Source organism: Morchella sextelata (genome assembly GCF_020137385.1).
Source record: "Morchella sextelata strain SCLS chromosome Unknown scls_14, whole genome shotgun sequence".
In the NCBI taxonomy this organism is placed as follows: domain Eukaryota; kingdom Fungi; phylum Ascomycota; class Pezizomycetes; order Pezizales; family Morchellaceae; genus Morchella; species Morchella sextelata.
Window position 1 is genome coordinate 1,312,439 of NW_025408629.1, and position 19,034 is coordinate 1,331,472.

General features: G+C 46.3%; 6 protein-coding genes across 6 annotated transcripts; 3 read left to right on the forward strand and 3 right to left on the reverse strand.

Moving 5' to 3' along the window:
• Positions 1-1,663: 1,663 nt before the first annotated feature.
• H6S33_003211 (uncharacterized protein) lies at positions 1,664-3,673 on the reverse strand (the record flags this gene model as incomplete). The annotated part of the gene is made up of 1 exon (XM_044834576.1): positions 1,664-3,673. One exon carries the CDS (start codon positions 3,671-3,673, stop codon positions 1,664-1,666), a length of 2,010 nt encoding a protein of 669 aa, XP_044692418.1.
• A 2,171-nt stretch (positions 3,674-5,844) lies between these two features.
• H6S33_003212 (uncharacterized protein) lies at positions 5,845-6,663 on the forward strand (the record flags this gene model as incomplete). Its single annotated transcript, XM_044834577.1, has 2 exons — positions 5,845-6,493; positions 6,560-6,663. 2 exons carry the CDS (start codon positions 5,845-5,847, stop codon positions 6,661-6,663), a joined length of 753 nt encoding a protein of 250 aa, XP_044692419.1.
• Positions 6,664-7,268: 605 nt separating this feature from the next.
• On the forward strand, positions 7,269-8,074 carry H6S33_003213 (uncharacterized protein; the record flags this gene model as incomplete). The annotated part of the gene is made up of 7 exons (XM_044834578.1): positions 7,269-7,275; positions 7,341-7,423; positions 7,487-7,561; positions 7,632-7,657; positions 7,711-7,741; positions 7,920-7,928; positions 7,994-8,074. The coding sequence occupies 7 exons, from the start codon at positions 7,269-7,271 to the stop codon at positions 8,072-8,074; spliced, it is 312 nt and encodes a 103-aa protein (XP_044692420.1).
• Positions 8,075-8,392: 318 nt separating this feature from the next.
• H6S33_003214 (uncharacterized protein) lies at positions 8,393-9,781 on the forward strand (the record flags this gene model as incomplete). Its single annotated transcript, XM_044834580.1, has 1 exon — positions 8,393-9,781. One exon carries the CDS (start codon positions 8,393-8,395, stop codon positions 9,779-9,781), a length of 1,389 nt encoding a protein of 462 aa, XP_044692421.1.
• A 3,387-nt stretch (positions 9,782-13,168) lies between these two features.
• Positions 13,169-13,987, reverse strand: H6S33_003215 (uncharacterized protein; the record flags this gene model as incomplete). The annotated part of the gene is made up of 4 exons (XM_044834581.1): positions 13,169-13,325; positions 13,410-13,458; positions 13,517-13,833; positions 13,911-13,987. The coding sequence occupies 4 exons, from the start codon at positions 13,985-13,987 to the stop codon at positions 13,169-13,171; spliced, it is 600 nt and encodes a 199-aa protein (XP_044692422.1).
• Positions 13,988-16,117: 2,130 nt separating this feature from the next.
• Positions 16,118-17,283, reverse strand: H6S33_003216 (uncharacterized protein; the record flags this gene model as incomplete). Its single annotated transcript, XM_044834582.1, has 2 exons — positions 16,118-17,021; positions 17,213-17,283. The coding sequence occupies 2 exons, from the start codon at positions 17,281-17,283 to the stop codon at positions 16,118-16,120; spliced, it is 975 nt and encodes a 324-aa protein (XP_044692423.1).
• Between the last annotated feature and the right edge of the window lie 1,751 nt (positions 17,284-19,034).

The following is a 19,034-nucleotide window of genomic DNA, read 5'->3' on the forward strand; positions in this document are numbered from 1 at the left end:
AGCTTTACAGCCTCCAAAGATCCAGGAACCTTATTTCCCAGGTGATTTTGTATAACTTACACACCCCCGGTGGCTTGAGCATAACTAGTTCTTCCTCAATCCTCTATAACAGAGAATGAGTGCCAATCATGGGATTCTGCTCTAACATCAAACCCCCTCATAGCTTCTTGATTGTTGCTTGCTTATGATTGTAGTGTGTTGACGCTTCTTAGAACCTTTTTAGATGGTAAATAACTGTAAATTCTCGTTCCTATATAGGTAGATAAATTCATAGATCGTAATTCTCTTAAAGCCCCATTATCTTAGTGAGTATAGTCAAATTGAGGTTACATCGGCAAAGGCGCTGTTCCTTTGCTTACCATTTTCCATCTGGGGGGAAGGGGTGTGGGGGTGTTATATCTCCTACCAGGCTTCACTGTGTATCCTATAGCTTTATTGAATTATTGGAAATTCTAGCTAGTATTGTGGTCTATCATCTTATGAATATCACATTCCTTAAACATGTGTGGAATTATGGTCATGGAATATCACTTGCATTTGAGATTCATATCGAAACTTGAACTTTGGCGAGTCTTAAGTCTTTGACGGCTAAAGGGGACGAGGTCACCCTGTATAACAGAGGAAGGGTATAAAGGAGAGCTAGTTATAGTCAACCGTGTTACCAGAATGTACTTTTAGTATTTGACACTGTGACCTTGGCACGTTCCGAGACACATATACGACTTGCAAGGGCTAACGATTTTTTAATTAATTAAAGTGATAGTTCTTATGTTCAAAGTTCTACGTCTTTAGAGTATTGAAGGGCTGGAATTGCTTATTTTATCTAGTATGGATTGATTTCCTATCCCCGTTATGAACTATTCGGACAGGACCCACCAGATCATTTACCCTTAGGGGGTCAAGGTTCATTCTTTAACTCCGTCGCGTGGGGGGGTGTCGATATCTCTCTATCTTCTGTATACCTACATTAGAATGAGCCATAGCAGGTATTTAAGGTATGCACGTTAGGGATATTATATTGGTCCTCAGTAACAATCTTCCTCGATAGTCGATTTCTTGCTTGTAGCAAAACTTATGAAACGCTCTTTCAGGCATCTTTTCTATCAAGCCTATCAGACCATTATCCAGCTGTTATCGGAGGGTCTTGGTTGTAAAATGCATAATATCTATTTCTCCCCCAGTTTCATGCTCCTTCATCTGGACGCTATGTGTTACATTTTCTAGAAGCCAATTCAACAACCATCCTCCGAACGTATCATGAATGTAAGAATACGAAATGTCCTCGGATTTTGTGAGATACCCGAATAAAAACTCTCGAAAATGAAATAAATGGTATGACTATTATGAAAACCCCACCGCAAAAGCGCCAAATAAGATATGATAACTGTTTTGATCCGTTAAAAAACAAACTGGGTAAAGAAAGTAATTTGGCGTTTTATTGCCTGCGCAGATGTGCGGGAGCTATTCTAAACAAGATGAAAGAGTGACAACTTTTAGAGGAAGGGAAGGGTGTGCCTAACGAATGAAAACGGGAGTTCGAAATTCAAATGAAGGTAGGGATTAAAGATTATTGGGGGATGTGGGGAGCGAGCGAAAGCATTATTTGGGAAACGTAACACCCTGAAAAATCAGAACAGGTATCCGCATGATGGCATTCTCAAAGCTAGCGCCTTCGACGATCTGTGTTGTAGCCGAAATCTCGTTTCCGGAGATCATTCACGCTGGCTTTAACTCTCAAGGAAATTTGTTTAAGCCAAGACTGTCTCTTAGTCTCTTCCATATCCAGAGAACCTTGGATCGGGACTGCTTTTGCGTCTTCGGAAAGAGCGACCACACCTGACTGTCCAGGTTGAAAAACCCTCTCCTCCAAGACCTTGAAGTTTTGTGCATCCGCCACAACCTGGTAGATAGCATTTGATACTGTGGGAAGCTGAGTGGTATCCTGGACGAGCACGCGGTGTAGATCGTGAGTTTGATGCAAGGTGATTAGTGCTGACGGAACCGCTCCCATCGAACCACACTCGCTATTATTTGCAAACTCATCCGTACCTGCCGCATCAGCAGAAAAGAGGCTCTCGAGTTGCGAAGGTGAAGTAGCCATCTGATCTGCTGCTTGGCTCACCCTTTGCTTATCATCTTTCTCTAGAGGGACCCTTTTGATAACGGTTCCAGTACTTCCTACAGAGATGGAGGAAGGATTGGAGATATACGATATGTCCCGGCATCTCCTCTTCTTTGGTTCATCCACTTCTCTCCCATCACTGCCACTAATGAATTCTCTTTGCCAGTTAGGTCGAAGAACGGTCCATGCTCTTGATACCGAAGTGTTTGATCCAATTGTTGTATAGCATGTTGGCCGAACACATCGCCCGGAAGGAGGAGTTGGTATGTCATTATCAATATCGGACTGAGTGTGTTCTGGGCGGTAATATGAGGTCGGATCGGTGGGATCTTCGTAATAGGCCGCAGTTGGTGGCCTCTCATATCCTTCGCTGCTACTCTGGCATAGACGCAGGTAGCGATCGCATCCGGAATTCTTGAGCTTTGAGCTCATGCTTGACATAGGGGTTTCGTGCGTGGTACTAGTGCCCTGAGAGTACTCCCCACTAGCGGCTAAACCGCCGTAGCCGTCAATATCCTTGTCTGCATTCTTCTCGCTCTCACCTGTCGGACTCCCCTCGCGTGGCGATGAAGCACCAACGGTCGCGTCTCTTTCAACGCTCCAAATCGATTCCGCGTGACTGCTTGCGTTGAGGAGATAGTTTCTACCATCGGACCTTTCGGAGAAATGATTTATACTGGTACACAGGGTTGATGCTTCGGAAGATGCTATTGACCCAGCTGACGTATATGGATTTTTAGAGCGACGAGTAAAAATATCAAATAGGCCGATCCGAGAAACCAACTTTTTACATGCCTTCGATCCAGAAATGAAGAAGCGAGCTGTCATTGTCTTTCCCATCGATGCGAAATTCTTCTTGGATGATGGGGCCAACATTGCAACCATGCTAACCGAACTGTTCCGACGCGACCTCATCTCAGTGCTTGGTTTCTCAGTTGGATCAGAGGGAGGTTTTGGCACAGTCCGATGCGATCTCTCGACAGGCAGGGAACCAGCTGCATCCTCCACACACCGATCTGATGACAAACTGCCTTCCTCAACTCCATTACTTACATCATCGGAGGAAGCGTATATGATGGAAAGTACAGATGTTGTTTCCGCACAACTCTCGAGAGTGTTGGACCTGGAGCGTACAGAAAAGATGTGATGATGAGTGGTTTCATCCCTCTCAGATAGGGTTGAGTCGAAGCTCAAAAGCCGTGAAATCTGATTTCGAATTTCATTTGAGTGCCTCTCATTCTCGCGCCAGATGCTGTCGGCATCACTGGGTGTGAGTGGCGGGCTCGGATCGCGCTGAAAGGGACTCCGGAACCCATTGGAGTCGGCGCTCCCGTGGCTGGTAGGTGTGTTCATCACAAAGGTAGTCACTTCTGTCCCGTCCTCCAAATAACTGACTATCTTTTGAACTGATGAGCGTTGGACCGGTGTGAATAATGGCTCAAAGACTCCGCGTAATCGAATTCCGGCTACATCATCACTTGGAATGGTTGAGGCTCCTCCCCTTGTCGGCGTCCTTATCGATACCGGTCGTCCTGGAGGGGGTGGTGTCATATCTTGGCTTAATACTGAATCAAATGATCTGGTACTAGGTACAGAGTGTCTAGACCTCGGTGATACGCGAAGGCTCTGAGGAGAGCGCCGAGGTGTTCTACGTGGGGGTACTAGATCGCCTCTGATGCCGGAAGGGTTGGCATTATACTGGCGACCAAATTCGAATGATCGCCTACCCCGCAAAATGTTCGTGATTTGGAGATGTTTAACGCGACGAAGTGTTCGCCGTGGAGCTGGCCTCGTAACCACCATTGGAAGCTGATTTCCGCCCTGGCCGGAAGTCTCCAGGAGAATGTTGATGATTTTACTAAGAAGATTCCTGGAAATAGGTTATCGTCAGTTAGGGTGTGAGGGAAAAATGACATGAACAAGGGATGTAAATTACCTTAAATGAAGACTTTGATGACGAGAGATCCACGCTGAAGTATGATTAATTCAATGTCTTCGGGGTGCACTTGAGTGAGACAGGCCCAGCCTAGTTATAGCACGATGGCTATCGGAGTTTGTTAGGCACTGGATGGAAAATAAGGCAATTGCTGGCAGGAATTGGTGGTAAATACATTTTCAAATCAATCGGTGCGTCCGTCGCACCAGTAAACAGACAAGGCTAAAAACACAGGAGACCAGTCTCGATGACTTGACAATAGAGAGAGTAGGTGACAAAAGGAATGCACTTAGATGCAAGGGGGAAGAAACAGAACACAAAGGAGATAACGTTGACGGAGATTTGATGACTTGCGTGTAGTCGGTTGATAGCGGGGTGGTATGTGAGAGGTGGAGTGGAGTGGTTGGCAGCACGAGCAGATGTCCTTCAGCGCAGGTCGAAATGCCGATTTAGTTGGCTGCCGCATACAGCGATGACCAACCGCACAAATAATCATCCACTGTTTTTACCTCTCAGTGAAACTTCCTTCGTAAATGTACTCCTCCATTTAAGGGACATATTCCTGGATACATGTAATAATTAAGAGTATCAACGCCCGCATGTACCGCGGAACTGGGTCAAGTTTGTTCTCGCATAACATCAGCCGACAGATACTAAGTATTGTATTGCTTTAATTAGTAATGCCTTTCGCTTCGCGCTCCTGGGCTTGCTTGTCTCCCCTTCATGATTGTTTCCCCGGGGAAGGGGGCATAAACAGCCCCACCCGCACGACTTCCTCCTAGCCCACTCGTTCAACTTCAGGTACCAAAGAAAAAAGAACCAATTTTTCGTTCTTTCTACGTCAAACCTCTGTTAAGACTCTAAGAACGTTCGCGGGTGATTCTTGTAATCATCACCGCCATCACCACAGCCTGAGTCATGGATTCTCGCTCGATCTTCGAGTGATGGTTCATGAATCTCGTTGTCACACTTAAACTGAGGAGTGCTTTCAATGATTTCCACGAACGGTTCTTGATATATTTGAAAGGCTGTGGGATGCTTTATGTTGAGCTATCTCTTCTACGTTCGATTATCTTATTCTGCCTTGTAGGTGTAGGTCTTACTCCCTTCTGCCCTTCTGCGGGGGGATGAAGGACGGGCAGAACAATGGTACTTCACTAGCGTTTTCGGGGGTGTAATCTTTCTCGAAAGGGCGGGATATGGGCTGCTAAGCGGATGATCTGTTTATTCGCAAAGAGTACAGAGAACCTGCGTAACAGACGCTATGTGCTACGTAGCGTTGGACGAAATCCTGTTCTATTTTAATGGTATCTCGTCTATTGGATTGCTGCCTATTGTTAATCCGTATATCAATGAAGAGACTATTATTGTTCGTGGTGGCCAAGAGTAGCTAGAGTGTTTTATTCTGTCTTTTATGTATTTCGATGGGAATAACAATCGCGAGGAAGGAGACTGCTTGAAAATAAATGCCATTAGAGATTACACGAAAGAAGCTTCCCGTTTATTCTCAAGCATCTGAATAACAAATTTGAATATCCTATTTCTTCTTGGTTAGCCTTCTTCCTTTCAAGGACTGTATTTCATCCCTCGAGCCAAGCCGTTAGAAATCAACTCGAGCGTTCCCGTGCTATATAATCACCGTACCACCCACAACTAAACATCTATCTTCCCCCACCATTTTCAACCAATCATCCATCAACAGCAAACAGCAAACCTACTAGACCCTTCCCACAAACACTTCTATTTCATTTGCCACTCACCTTCTATCTCAAACTCAAGCATTAACATGTGCCTCAATATCTTCACCCACCACGGCTGCTTCCACCCAGTCTTCATATCTAAAAAGACCACCATGGACTGTTCCGACACTGTCCACCCCGGAGTCATCCACGAATACAGCGAGTCCCCCTGCGCCGTCTGCCTCGCACCCATTACCGACGACGACCGCAGCCAACAAATCTACCTCGCCGAACAGGCAGTAAGAAAGCTGTTTTACACCCGCTGTATTGACCAATCCGATCATAAATTTCTCGATTACATCCTCGACTATTACAAGTTCCACTCCTTTCCCGGCCATGAGTGTAAGGCGCCATATCACTGCTATGAACAGTGCCCCGAAAAGTATTACACATACTGCACCCGTACTCAGCACGACATCGCGGTGATGCCACCTTCCTTGAGGCTTCAGCTTTATGGCTCTGGAACCTATCTCGACCACGCCGCCAACACCATGCATATCCGCGAGGGAAAGTGTGCTGAGGGAATTTTCAATGCAGACTTGTATCCTTATGCCCACTTGCCATTGGTGTCAAAGGCACGCAATCGTCCCGAGTTCTACCAGAACCTTGCGGCGGTGGATGAAGAGGAGGGTTCGCCGTATGAAATCTGGGACATGGCTTGTCGTGCTGGGTCGTCTGTTCCTGAGATCATTCAAAGTGAGTCTGATCTGTTCGATACTGCTACATGGGATGTGTATGAGACTGATGATGGTGATGATGAAGATGTGAAGGACACTGTCAAAGACAATGGGATCGTGGCCAAGGTTTTCAGGCGCTTGTCGGGGTTCTTCGGAGTTGTCGATACCGATGAGAATGAGGAAGCTTGATAGCTGCTGGCGGAGGTCTACAGTAGGTGAAGATGACCGGGCATGGGATCCTTCAGTGACCTACTGGGCGTGTCCTGTCAGCGGAATGAGCTTTCTTGCAGGCTTCTATATGGTTGATTGTTAGCAGTGCGCTTGCCAACGGGTGGAAAAGGGAATTCGGATCTGTTGCTAGCTATAGATTTGGAGAGATATTTCGCACTGCGTGGAGAATAAAAAGTGATTTTTCTGAAGATTTATAGGCTCAGCACTCTTCCTTGATTGAAGTGAATAGGTGTATGTGATTCCCACCAATGGTATTTTAAAGATCTCGGCTACCGCACTGTTTGCCAAGCAAGCGATATCGGAAGTTTGTGGCGGCATTGCCAAGATATGTGGCGTTTCGGTTCTATAACTGTTACAATCGGATTCATGTGAAAGCCTATATACGGTAAAATAGCAAAACCAAATTAATATTTATTATCTCTGCGACAAACAATGTTGTGTTCTACGATATATGAACTACTATATCTCCGAACTCAATCCTGCTCAATACCAGCACCACCCTACTGGGCTAATCACCTCTACACCGACCGGGCGAGGAGCTCTATAGATCTAACGATGCAGGAATGAGAAGTGGTTATTCCTTCATATTTAATTTGAGCATCTCGGTGACTAACTAGTATTTTGAGAACTACCAGTGGGATACCTCAAATATTTCACAGGTGTACGCAGTTGGAATAGTAAGTTACGATCTGTTCCTTCAGTTTTAGACTTCAGCACGGTGAGAACTCTCCAATTAGCATTAATGTAGTTTCAACGTTTCTCATAGGTATATTTTCGGAAGCCACTAGCACTACAGCTTTTAACTAAAGCGATCGCAAATTCCACAATCTCCCGGAAGATGACCTGCGAGCTGCATGTAATATTAATTCCTCCTTCATCGGGGGATCTAAAAAGCAAATTAATTCTTCAAACCTCCGATAATAAAGGAGTTACTCGTTGCGATTCCTCATTGGTCAGAGTTCCCTTCTCGCCCTGCAATCTACAAAGCTGACTAGATGCAATTAGTTTAATGAGATATATCTGTCAAAAAGCTGCGGTTTCTTCTCTTACAGACCGGACAACCTCTTTCCAATTTCCTAACCCCCTGATATCATCTACAATCCGCATCCGTCACTAAAACTCCATTACCCTTTTCGGGGATCCAATATTTGCACAGAGTGGCTTCTAGACAGTGAGTGATCGAAGTTGAAATATGTTCTTGGTGGGAAAATCAGCACAACAATGTACGAATTCACCAAATGCCCCTTTTACCTAAACATATTCTTCTCTGTCTTACTCAAAGAGGCAGCCGGAATTTCTCCTGACGATCTCGAGTTTCCGACGGCCTGCTATCGCCTTCCACTACCCCACCGCATGTCTCTACCTATAGGCAGAAACGTTTGACTAGCACCTTTACCATTATTCAAAAATAAAAAAGAGGAAATGGCCTCGGTAGTCCGCTTCCAAACATAGGTTAGTGAGCGCAGGCTGAACTGAGGAATTGTTGATTACAACTGCGGGTGCTGTGTTGAGTCCAGCTGAGACTCCCATTCGTGTGGCAGCTGCCAGCTGTGGGACCTTCAGTTCCTTCAATCTCTCACCCATAGCCTTCTCCCTTCCCAACATTTCTCATCCACTCTCCTTCAACTCTATGCACACCCACTGTCTTTTCTTGCCATTTACAACCACAGTCATTACCTTTAACAAAATGTCAGAGTACGGGAAACTCTTCAACGCCAACCCCTACCCATATCCTCAGCCTCCGTTGGAGTCTTCATCCTACTACGGCTCGATTCCCCCCAGTCTCCGAGGGAGCCTAGGAAGCCAGGAGTCTTTCTCTAACTTTAACAGTTTCCGCACGAGTGTGGGAAGTCAAGCCTACGTCTCCCGCTTTCAGGAACATATGAACATCAGCCAGGCACGCTCTCCGGTGCCTCCAGATCTCTCTCCTGACTGGACTGAGACCGGGGCGCTCACAGAGACGATCTCCTCTCAACAGGCGACTGACGACCCTCCCGGGTCACCAGAAATGGAGGAAACTGTTAAAGCCATAGAAAAGGTCCCGACAATCACCTTGCCGGACAACACCGAGACTACTAAGATCGGCGGCTCTATCAGTGCTACATTGAACACAGCTGCTGCCCCGACTCCCGAAGACCCAATTAACGCCTCAATCCTCCGAGTTCAGAGGAGCGAAGTAAATCTACGCCCTCCTAATCTGGCTGGGGATATTCGAAAGCAGACCAGCACTCCAAGTTTCCGGGATTCGCTTACCTCCCCTCCCTCTGAAAGCAGCCGCTCCAGCATTTTTGGTAGTCTCAGAAGGAGTAAGATAACTGCCCCTCCCGCGCCGGTTGATCTCCCCTACGTTATCCCGCCTCTCACCCACATCCAACCACCCGCACCGCCTCCCAAGCCGCTTGCTCCGCCGGGTCCTGCAGATCTTCCATACGTTCTTCCCCCGCTCACCTACATCCAAGTACCCGGTGAACCTATCCCAAGTGCCATCATTTCTGCACCTCCGATGGTCACCGTCACCCAGCCGTCACCTCTAGCACGCCCAGCGGCCAACCTCCAACTCGAGCACACCAAGGATGCCGGAGAGGACGTTCACGTCCCTACCCCAGTCAACCTCATCTCCCAACTCCGCGTCGAGCAGTCTGTCCGCACCTCAACTAGCCGCGAGCGTATCTCAATGGACGTCCACCGCTCCACAGCCCTGCAAATGAACATCGCCGAACAGCGCTTCGCCGCCCGCGCCACCATGACCGACAAAGAACGGCGCGAAGCAGAGAAGAGGTCACTCCGCGTGAAGGCCGAGCTCGACAAATTCAACAAGGAGGAAGAGAAGCAAGCCGCCATTCGCACCAGGAAGCAGGCCGCGGAAGAGCTTAAGAGACTCAAAGTCGAGGATAAGGAGGCGGAGATGGCGATTAGGGCAAGGGATAAGGAGAGGAGGAAGATTAGGAAGCAGTTGGAGAGACGTCATGGGAGTATGGAGAGGTTTGCGCAGAGCGGGTTTCAGATGAAGATTGAGAACTTCGCCAGGAAGATGAAGAGCTGGGTTGGGTTGGGGCCGGATCCGGGATGGGAATAGAGAGCGCGTTACTTCTGGGGCATTGGTCTTTCCTTTCACGTTGTGCTTTCCCGGCAACATTGCTCATCGTCTCTTGTTCAGTCTGTCTTTGCAAATTTCAGGGTCTGTATGAATATGGCTTCATGTCTTGATGATACACAAGTTTAATAATGATACGCACTATACCCTTTCCTTAATTGTTTTACTTATCTTCTTTTTTTCGCGGCGGTTTTGGTTCAGTTTCTCACTATGCGCCATGTCTTTTTGTTTCTCTTTTGTATGTGTTTATTCGTGTTCCTTTATTCATAAAGTGGCAACCGATATGGTAACCGATATGGTTGTTGTTTGATCTTTTTTATACCAACGAATATGGAATATGAAGGTTATGTTATAACATTAATCGAGCTCTAAACTTTTGCTCGTAAAAAAAATCAGATCGGACTCTACCTCCGAGATCTAAGCGGTTACAAAAGCCCATGGCACTTCATGAACCTCTAGTGGATGATTACCTTACTAACGCGAGCGACCTCCCCTCCCGCCGCCGGGCTGATCTAGTGGTCTGTTTCGCCGAAGTCTTCGGAAGTAGGGAGTAAAAGCAAGCTCTTTTTATTGATTTTATTTCGACTACAAAACTTGCGAGCCCTGTTCTTTCTTCGATATCAGGTAGTGGGCTAGGTGGCGTTGCGAGTGATACTTCATGATCCGGTAGTGGCGAGTGACACCGTATGATCCAAAGATCCAACATGACCCGCAGGACTGGTTTATTTATACGGTGCAAAGCCATGTACCTAGCATACTCTAAGTAAGATATCGATAAGTTCCTTATATCTACCCTCCCATTATTCCCCCCTCTGACACAAACCTATGTACATAGACCTCCGACACTCTTGGTCTCCGCCGACGTGCAATGCAATACGAGACGTGGGAGGTAGGTATGGGCAATGGCAAACTATGCGCCATATCCTGTAGCATTTCGCTGCCGCTCCCATGAGATCAAAAGACAGCTCAGCGAATGGGGATGGTCCCACGGGTCGATGTAGTTGCGGGTCTACTTTTCCCTCTCCCTTGCAACGTACCCATGTTCTGATTCTTGCCGTGGACATATTTCTGCTGAATTCCAGTTCTTTGTCTGGCGCGGAATGGCATATGGGGCGCTCAATAATAGGGAAGCGGAAACCTGTGTCCTTGAGCGGTATAGAGGCGAGCGGCCGGTTGGACTAGAAGAATTTGGGAATTTGAGGCATATGGAGTGTGAGATTATTGTTGTGTACTTGGTAGTGGGCGTTCTTCTGTTTGTCTTTGTAATCTAGGTTTTTTGTAGTTAGTATACAAGGCATTCCGTGCGCTCCGCTACAACTGAGGAAGCTGACATTGCAAAGGCCCGCTTCCTTAACTCATAGAAAGGCTCTACGATATGTTCTAAAAGCACTTGCTCTTCCTTTCAGAACGTTTCCTACTTTCCATCGAACCTCCGCCCAATGGGTTCAAGGGCGGAGGCTCTGTAACCCCCGAGAGCGTCGATTCTCTATCTGAATTTGATATCAGTTCTGAATAGTATCTCCGCCTATGAACGTTAGATGAAATACACACCCTTTCCCATCATATGATAGTCCATCAATCTTTCTACCTCTTAACACTCTGAGTTCTGGCTTTTATCTCTGTCCTATCGCACTCCCGATGGAGGGCAGAACACTGATAGCATCTCCATGCTCGTACCTGGTCTCCTTATCCGCGGACCTGGCCATTGGTGTTTACTCCTGCTCTCTAGCCATCGAAATTCAGTAGAACTATCGGTTTTTTTTCTATTTTCTGAGCTGCGACGTAGTTAGATGCTGTAAGAGTGACGGTACAGGACGGGGATGGCGGTGGCAGGGGTTATCTTATTTCTTGACAGCTTCCTGTTAAAAATTAATCTTTTTATAAGTTTCCTCCGGGGTGTAGAAGGATGTACCTTGGAAAGAGTCAGAGCTTGTCGGGGCGTTGCACCAGACCCCCGGGTGGAGTGAAGGAACCAGCATTCTCACGCTGGCGGTGCTATTCACAGCCGACTTCATCGAGAACAAGAAGGTGATGTTAGCGCTGGAAATGGCGCCAACATCGTTGGACGCGGGGGCCATCTTCAAAATGCACCCAGCGCACATTCATCCAAGCTCTGTTAGCATAGTGGGCAACGTACCTCGGAATGTTCGCACCGCGCGGCGGCCCGTTCATTCTTGCGGGATTTGGGTTCCATTCCTGACCAGAGCGTTATTCAATCTTTTTTTGCTTTTTCTTCTTCTTTCTTCTTTTTCTTCCTGTAGTTTTCTGTTCTTCTTTTTTCACTAAGATGACAATTCCGGTTTTGTATCGATCGTCCAGGAAACAGGTTAGCATAACGCGCGCACCCTACAGGTAATTTGATCAGAGACCGATGTAATGGCGGGGGTTACATCCATGATGGCGCTCTGCGACATGGGCAAGTTTCCAGAAGCGGAATTACCCGTAGGTACCACAGGTAGGGGGTACTTCCTGGCACATCATACTACACTCTTCCTCATGGTCGATTAGTACCATATCCCCATTTACAAATGCTCCTCCAAATTAAACCTGGAGGCCCTGGCCCCCCATGTTCAAGTCCGGCACCGCATTTGCAAAGATGGAAAAGAAGTAGTGGCGGAGGCGGTGGTACATGAGATTAAAGTATGGAGCTTAACCTTTACACACCGTGTACATACTTATCAAAAGTGATTCTTTTATATCTGTAGGAAGCACAAAGAACGTAATCCTTGATTTTATTATGCATACTTGTATTTACGTATACATCAATTTGAGAACAAAGCCTTCGATTATTTAGAGTAACGGCTAACGGGTAACCCGTGAACCGGATCAGCATCACTATAAAACTTACCGAGCTCTACAATGGTCACAGTTATTTTCCCTGTTCTTTATTTTTAAGTTATAAAGCGGCAGAGAGCGCAATATTTATTCGTGAAATCTCCCCGCATGTGGGACCACACCGAATATGAGAAAACAAAGATGGTAGGAGGTGTGAAGTAGCAGACTTTATTTGTAGATACTTCACCGTTCATGGAACAGAAGAGCTGAGACACAATGAAAACCTGTACCGTAGACGAACTGAACATGGCAATATAAGCAGATGCATAGTGAATCGGCTGCAGTATCAAGGGTTAAAAAAGAAATGGTGAAGACAATAAGAATAAAAAAAAGAGACTTCGTAGCCCAATTCCCAGGTTAAAAAAGGAAACATATTATTCATCGCTTGGAATAGTACAAGTGAATAGAAACAAACAATACTAACTCATCTTCTTGGATGTTACAGAACGACCGAGAGAACAAAAGAAAATTGAGAAAAGAACGTGGTAAATTTTATTTACTGAATCCGACTCAAAATTCGACCAATTGGCCATCCTACAACGCCAAAATCGCAATACCAAGAGCGAAGAGAGCAATAGCGGAGAGAAGGAGAGGTTGGACACCGCTGGCGGAATTGGCAAGAGCGGTGGGCATCGCTATGGTATGAGTACCATTGCCGGTAGCGGTAGCATTGATGGATGTTGGAATAGTACTAGTGACCATGGTTCCCGGGTTAGCACGATCAATGGGACCAACGATTGTACCGTTGCTGGAGGCCTGGCTAGTAGGGGCTGACATGATGGAAGAAGCAGTCTCGGTAGCAGCACTCGAGGTGTAAGTGAAGACTGCATATTCAAGTTAGTTATCGTGCATGAATATTGTCAGAAAAGAAGCGAGTCATACCTGGAAGAGAAACAAGTTCAGTTGGCAGGGCAATGTCCTCGATGTCTTCCATGTCTTCGATGTTGTCAAGATCATGATCATGATCATGCTCCGGTACCACATTCCCAGTGGAGGTTGGCAGCATCATAGCAGGAGGTTGAGTAGTGGTGGCACCGATGGCAGTGACCATAGTCATCAACACACTAGCAAGCCCTTCGGTCATCTGTGGAAGCGTAGTGTCGGTGATGATCTTCATGCCCTCGGGGGGCGTGAACATGTTGGAAACTTCGGAGGGAACATCAGGAAGCATGAATTCAGCATCGTCAAACTCGCCGCCACTGTTTGAACACTGTATCAGAGAAAGCTGGGAAGAATATCAAGAGAAACAAACTAGCGGGAACAGAAAAGAAAATACCTCTGGGGAGCGGAAATGGCAGGAACAGCGGCCATGAGTAGGGCAGCGAGGCCAACAGTGAGGGTGGAAAATTGCATTTTGATTAAGGAGTGAGAGCGCTTGGAATTTACTTCTGACGGAGATATAGAAAAATGAGAGTGGATGTTTGTCGTAATGAAGTGATTTTTTGTTCGACAGGAGTGTTTGTTTGTGTGGAAGTGAAAGTGGAGAGGGAGGCTTTCTGTGGGGCTTTTTCTAGAGGACTGCTTTATGAGTGGAAAAGGGTTTCCCTATAGCCAGCGTGTAATAGGGTAAGGACAGCGGGCAGTCAATCCGGCCAAGGCCCAGCCGGCGTACATTCCAAGACAACTACTACTGCATGTCCTTTTTTCTTCGGCGAGACTTCCTTCCTTAGCAGTGGTGGATGTTTTCTCTCTTACCCATAACCTTTCAACTCATAGATTGCTCGTATCTCTCTGTTTCTCACGAAGTATCTGTTGAATATAGAAGACATTCGGCCTCCTCCTGGCGGGCTCTTTTCACCCAGCACTTATGAGCTAAGACCCCACCTCCGCCTGCATACATGTACCTGCTAGAGCCTTGGGCATAATTCAGTGATATAGTTCAATTAGACTCTAGCATAACTTGTAGAGCTTATATGTATATGACTTTGGTCAAGGCACAGAACCAATCCACAATTAATTAATCCTAAACGATGATATCACTTCGCACTTGACAGTTCTCCTCAACTGGCCTCTGTCATTCTCCATGAACCTGGCGAAGAGGAAATTGCCGGGAGCAGAATAAATAGCTGCAGAACCTTACTGCCAATGACCGCAAATGAAAATAACCTCATGCGGGGAGCTTCAAGTAGAAAAGGTGAAAAATGTCGAAAGAAAAGTCTGCGTCAACCTGACACGGAGGTCTGTTCCTCTGTTGCACGCCCTGACGTTAGTTGTGGCTTGGCATCGATAATCTTATCTTTATTGACTAATAGGGTTAGGTTTTCTATAAGGAGCGGAAACGGGGAGAATAAAGTCTCTTTGCCAACGACCGCAAGAGGTGTTAATACATGTAGTAAATTAAAACACCCAAGACCGCCCTACATGCATTAGGGGGACCTTGGACTGCATGGTATGAGGAATACTCGTAAAGAATAATTCTAAGGATTGGTATTCTAAGTATTTGACAGTATATTCTGTAGCGGAAGTTGATGGGGACGACCGGGTATAATCGCAGTGCTGGGTAGGGTAGGCAGTATGTTAGGACTTAACAGAATGGGTGAATTCAGGACTTGAATTACCTTCGTTGATCACCCACTTGAGATACCGGCAATCCTTCAATTGCTGATTCAAAAAGTGATATATGATATGCATCCTGCATGCACCAGAGTCTTCGGTATTTTAATTTGCATGTAGTGTTAACAACTCTCACGGTCGTTGGCAAAAAAGACTCAAAAGTACTTCATGTACAGCCACTCTGCAAAAGTGTTCGTGATCCCGATTTCGGAGTGAGACATTTCTCCATAGGTAACCGTGGCGGACCACCAAAAACCCCCAAGAGAAGACTTTCCCAGTGATCAATAGCGCCCAGAATCAATGAACAATAAGATCAATTACCTATCTTCTTTCATATATAGTCACAAACTATATTATTATTGTTCGTTGTTTTAAATCTCAACACTAATAATATCAACCTTACGGGTGCGCCACACTACGAACTGACATTAAAACTAAATCACGAACACTTTTGCTGAATGGCTGTACATCCTGCTGGAAATGCTGTTCATTAATAAAATGACTCATCACCAGCTGGCCACATTGCTTTTCGCGGAAAGCCACTTTCGTTATTAGATAATCTTTTATTTCTTTATTTCTTTTGGAAGATTGTTTATTTTACTTGAGGCTTTCAGTATTACCCTCGTTGGAACGTTATCTGATTCGCTATATATGGTTTTAGACTGCGTAATAAATTTAGGTACTATAAATAGGAGGCCATGTACAATAGATAAATAGATCATAGACTTCCAATTTGCAAGCCGTGTGACATTGGAATATCCCACCCCAATTGACACATGCTTGCAATTGGTCCGTGTTGCCCTGGGACTGTCCGTTTCAGGCTGCGCATAGGTAAATGAAATATGGAGAAGAAATATAGACAGTCCATTAACACGATAACATTGTAAAAAGATTTATAATACATCTAGAAGAGCCCATTTCAATCGGTCATCATTCGATCCCTTTCAACATCTCACGTATCTTCTGCCGCCGCTCCTCTCCCATATCACCCGAGCTAAGCTTCTTCAAAACTTCCTTCGGTCCCCACGACATGTGCTCCTCCCAATCGCTAAGGTATATTGGCTCCCATATAATCGGTTTTTCTATTGGCGGCAACTTCTTCGGCACTATGTTTTTAAACCTGCCCCATGGATACTTCCTTATCTCCCTTTCCGACCGCGGCGGAGGTCTAAGATACTCGGGCATCTTTTGGCTCAATAGAACAACCAGCTTATCATAGGTCTCATGCGTCGACCTTGGCAACTCCCATTTGCCTTTTTCCCGATGCATGCACTGCTCGTACTCGCTTATCGCCGGAAACAGTCCCATATTCATCTCCTTTGTGCGCTGGTTCTCCGGGGTCTGCATTGTCCTCAGAGCGTCGTTGAGGAGCTTTGTTGTGCGCGCGACGCTCCGTGTTTGCTTCATATATTCATGGTGGGTGATATTCGGCCTTGTCGGAACACGCACCCACCATGGGAGGGAGGCGCGGTCAATGTCGAGCTTCTCAGTCCAGGCGAAGTAAGGAGAGATTTCGTTGCTTTGGAGGTAACGGCTGTTTTCATCGAAAGGGGGAGGGTCAGCAAGAGTACGGCCTTTGCCTCTGTCTTTCGGTACGTCTTTGCCTTGGCTTGTGTCGGGGACAAACGCCTTCCCCGAGATAATTCGGGATCTGGCCTCTTTTACTCTGGCTTCCTGGAGAGCGGCCTCTGCTCTGAGCCTTCTTTTCGACGGTCTTTTGTAGGGTGTTAGTGCCGACTTGCTTGGGGTAGCTACTACTGTTCTAGTCGTCATTTCGTCGAATTCCTGGATGCCAGTCTCGGTTTCGGGGGTTTCTGACAGCCGTGAAGAGGACCTACGGGGGATAGAGGTAAGTCTTTGCCTTATACGCTTTACGCGCCGATCAAATATCTAGGATTGGAATTTCATGTCTATTTTAGAACAAAGGATTTATTCTGCGAACAAAGAAACCCGTAAAGGGGCCCATTGTTCTAGAGACCTTCAATTACCGTAACCGGCGATATTAACCACAACAGCTTCACTTACCTTTCACTCTCACAACCGCGATACCTTTGAGAAATCGAACCATCTCCATCTGCAGGGTGGCTGCACTCCATCTTTACGGTAGCTGGGCACACGTCGTCTGACCGTACTCGCTGCTTTGTAGATGAGGAATAGAGCTCCGCCAAAATTCATGATTTGCCTTGGTGCTAGTTTCTAGCTACTGTTACCGATGAGGGGACTTATGTACCTTCTTCATGCTGAAGGACTGTATTTCTATATAGAACCTCTCATCCTCTAGATTCAACTAGACGCCGCGAATAATTGCTATCATACAGAGGGAGCAGAAGGCTTTGAAGTAGGTGTTAGATGGAGGATCGAGTGTGCTGTGCTCTGATGTTGACTTGTCACAGGTGTGGTGGAACTTTCTGCGGCGCTCGCTTTGTGTCTTTCTTTCTTTGTGGTGACGGTCGGAGTTGTTGCCAAGACTTGCGATATACCTTTACACGCGATATCACTGGCTGCAGCGGGGTCCACTCGCAGAAGAACAGAGAAATGCGAGGCCAGAGAAATCCGATACAGTTCGAAGCTAGCAGAGCCACACGACGTCCACAGATCTGTCCAGCAAGGGGTAGAACCTGACAATTATAACAGACGGAGGCACCTCGAATCAAGAAAGAAGGGATAGCAGAATATTATCCTGGGCTTCGATTTCGCTAGTAGAATTCGCCGACGCGGTTTCAATTTCGTTTTCGGGCTTGATGTGCGAGGTCTGTTGTTGTTATGGGGGTCGTTCATGAACGATCTCTCGTAATCTCGCTTGTATTCAAGTCGGCACACGTGTTGATAGAAGTCACTAGTGGAAGTGGTATGTAATTTTAGTCTTGAAGATCGTCCAGAATTGAATGAAAGAAGGGATATTTTTGTTACTACATGTACTTGTATCCTTCGTATGCCATCTGTAATAGTATGATCCCTGTAGGACGTGTATCATGGTTTGCATGTGATTTTTAACTGAAGCTCGAAGTGTTCTGCTGCCTGGGGTTGACTGGTGCAACCTTTCGCCATTACTTATTACCGGCAAGCCCCGCAGAGCCTCAAAGAACAGTAACAACACGCCTTGGCAAAGCACCGCGCTAACGATATTCAGTTTTGTAAATAATCCTTGCCAAGGCTATGCGTTCGTCCCACAACAACCGAGAACTTATGATGCTGATAAAATATTTTTTTGTTTTGTTTATTTTGTGGAGTTGAGTAAGAATTAAATACTTCATGTGTAGGAGCCTCCAGCTGGGGTCTTTTGAGCTAATGTGTCCTGGTGCCTGTGTTCCCGGGGGTGTTCCGCAGGAATGCCAAGATACTAGTGTCTTATTCCATGAGCCCACAAGTTTACCCCGCATAAGAGTCAGGGCAAGAAAATTTGATATCGAGAAACGACGAAAGCACTTTTGATCCGCTCAGTATTCAATCATCTAACCATCTAATCATTCTGCATGACACCACCTCTCCTTTCGCGTATGCGTAGCGATATTTCTTTGCCGACAAGTTGTCCTCAGAGGTAGATGGAAGCATCTCGCATGATCCTTCAATTGGTCAGTATAACATGTAAGATGTGAAAGATGTCCCAATTCTACACCTTAAGCAAGTTTCTCCATCGAAGAGGTCGGGGGTGGACCACTTGGTTCGATTTTCCCAACCTCAGCCAGCCAACCCCAACATTGGGTAACGTAGAGAGAGAGACTACTGCGCTCTATGGAAATTGGTAAAATTTAAAACTGATGGACAGACGTGATTCTGTGTGAGAGAGGATTCAAAGGTTGACGTAGAAACTACAAGTATCATCTAATGTCCTGCACAGTTTACGGGA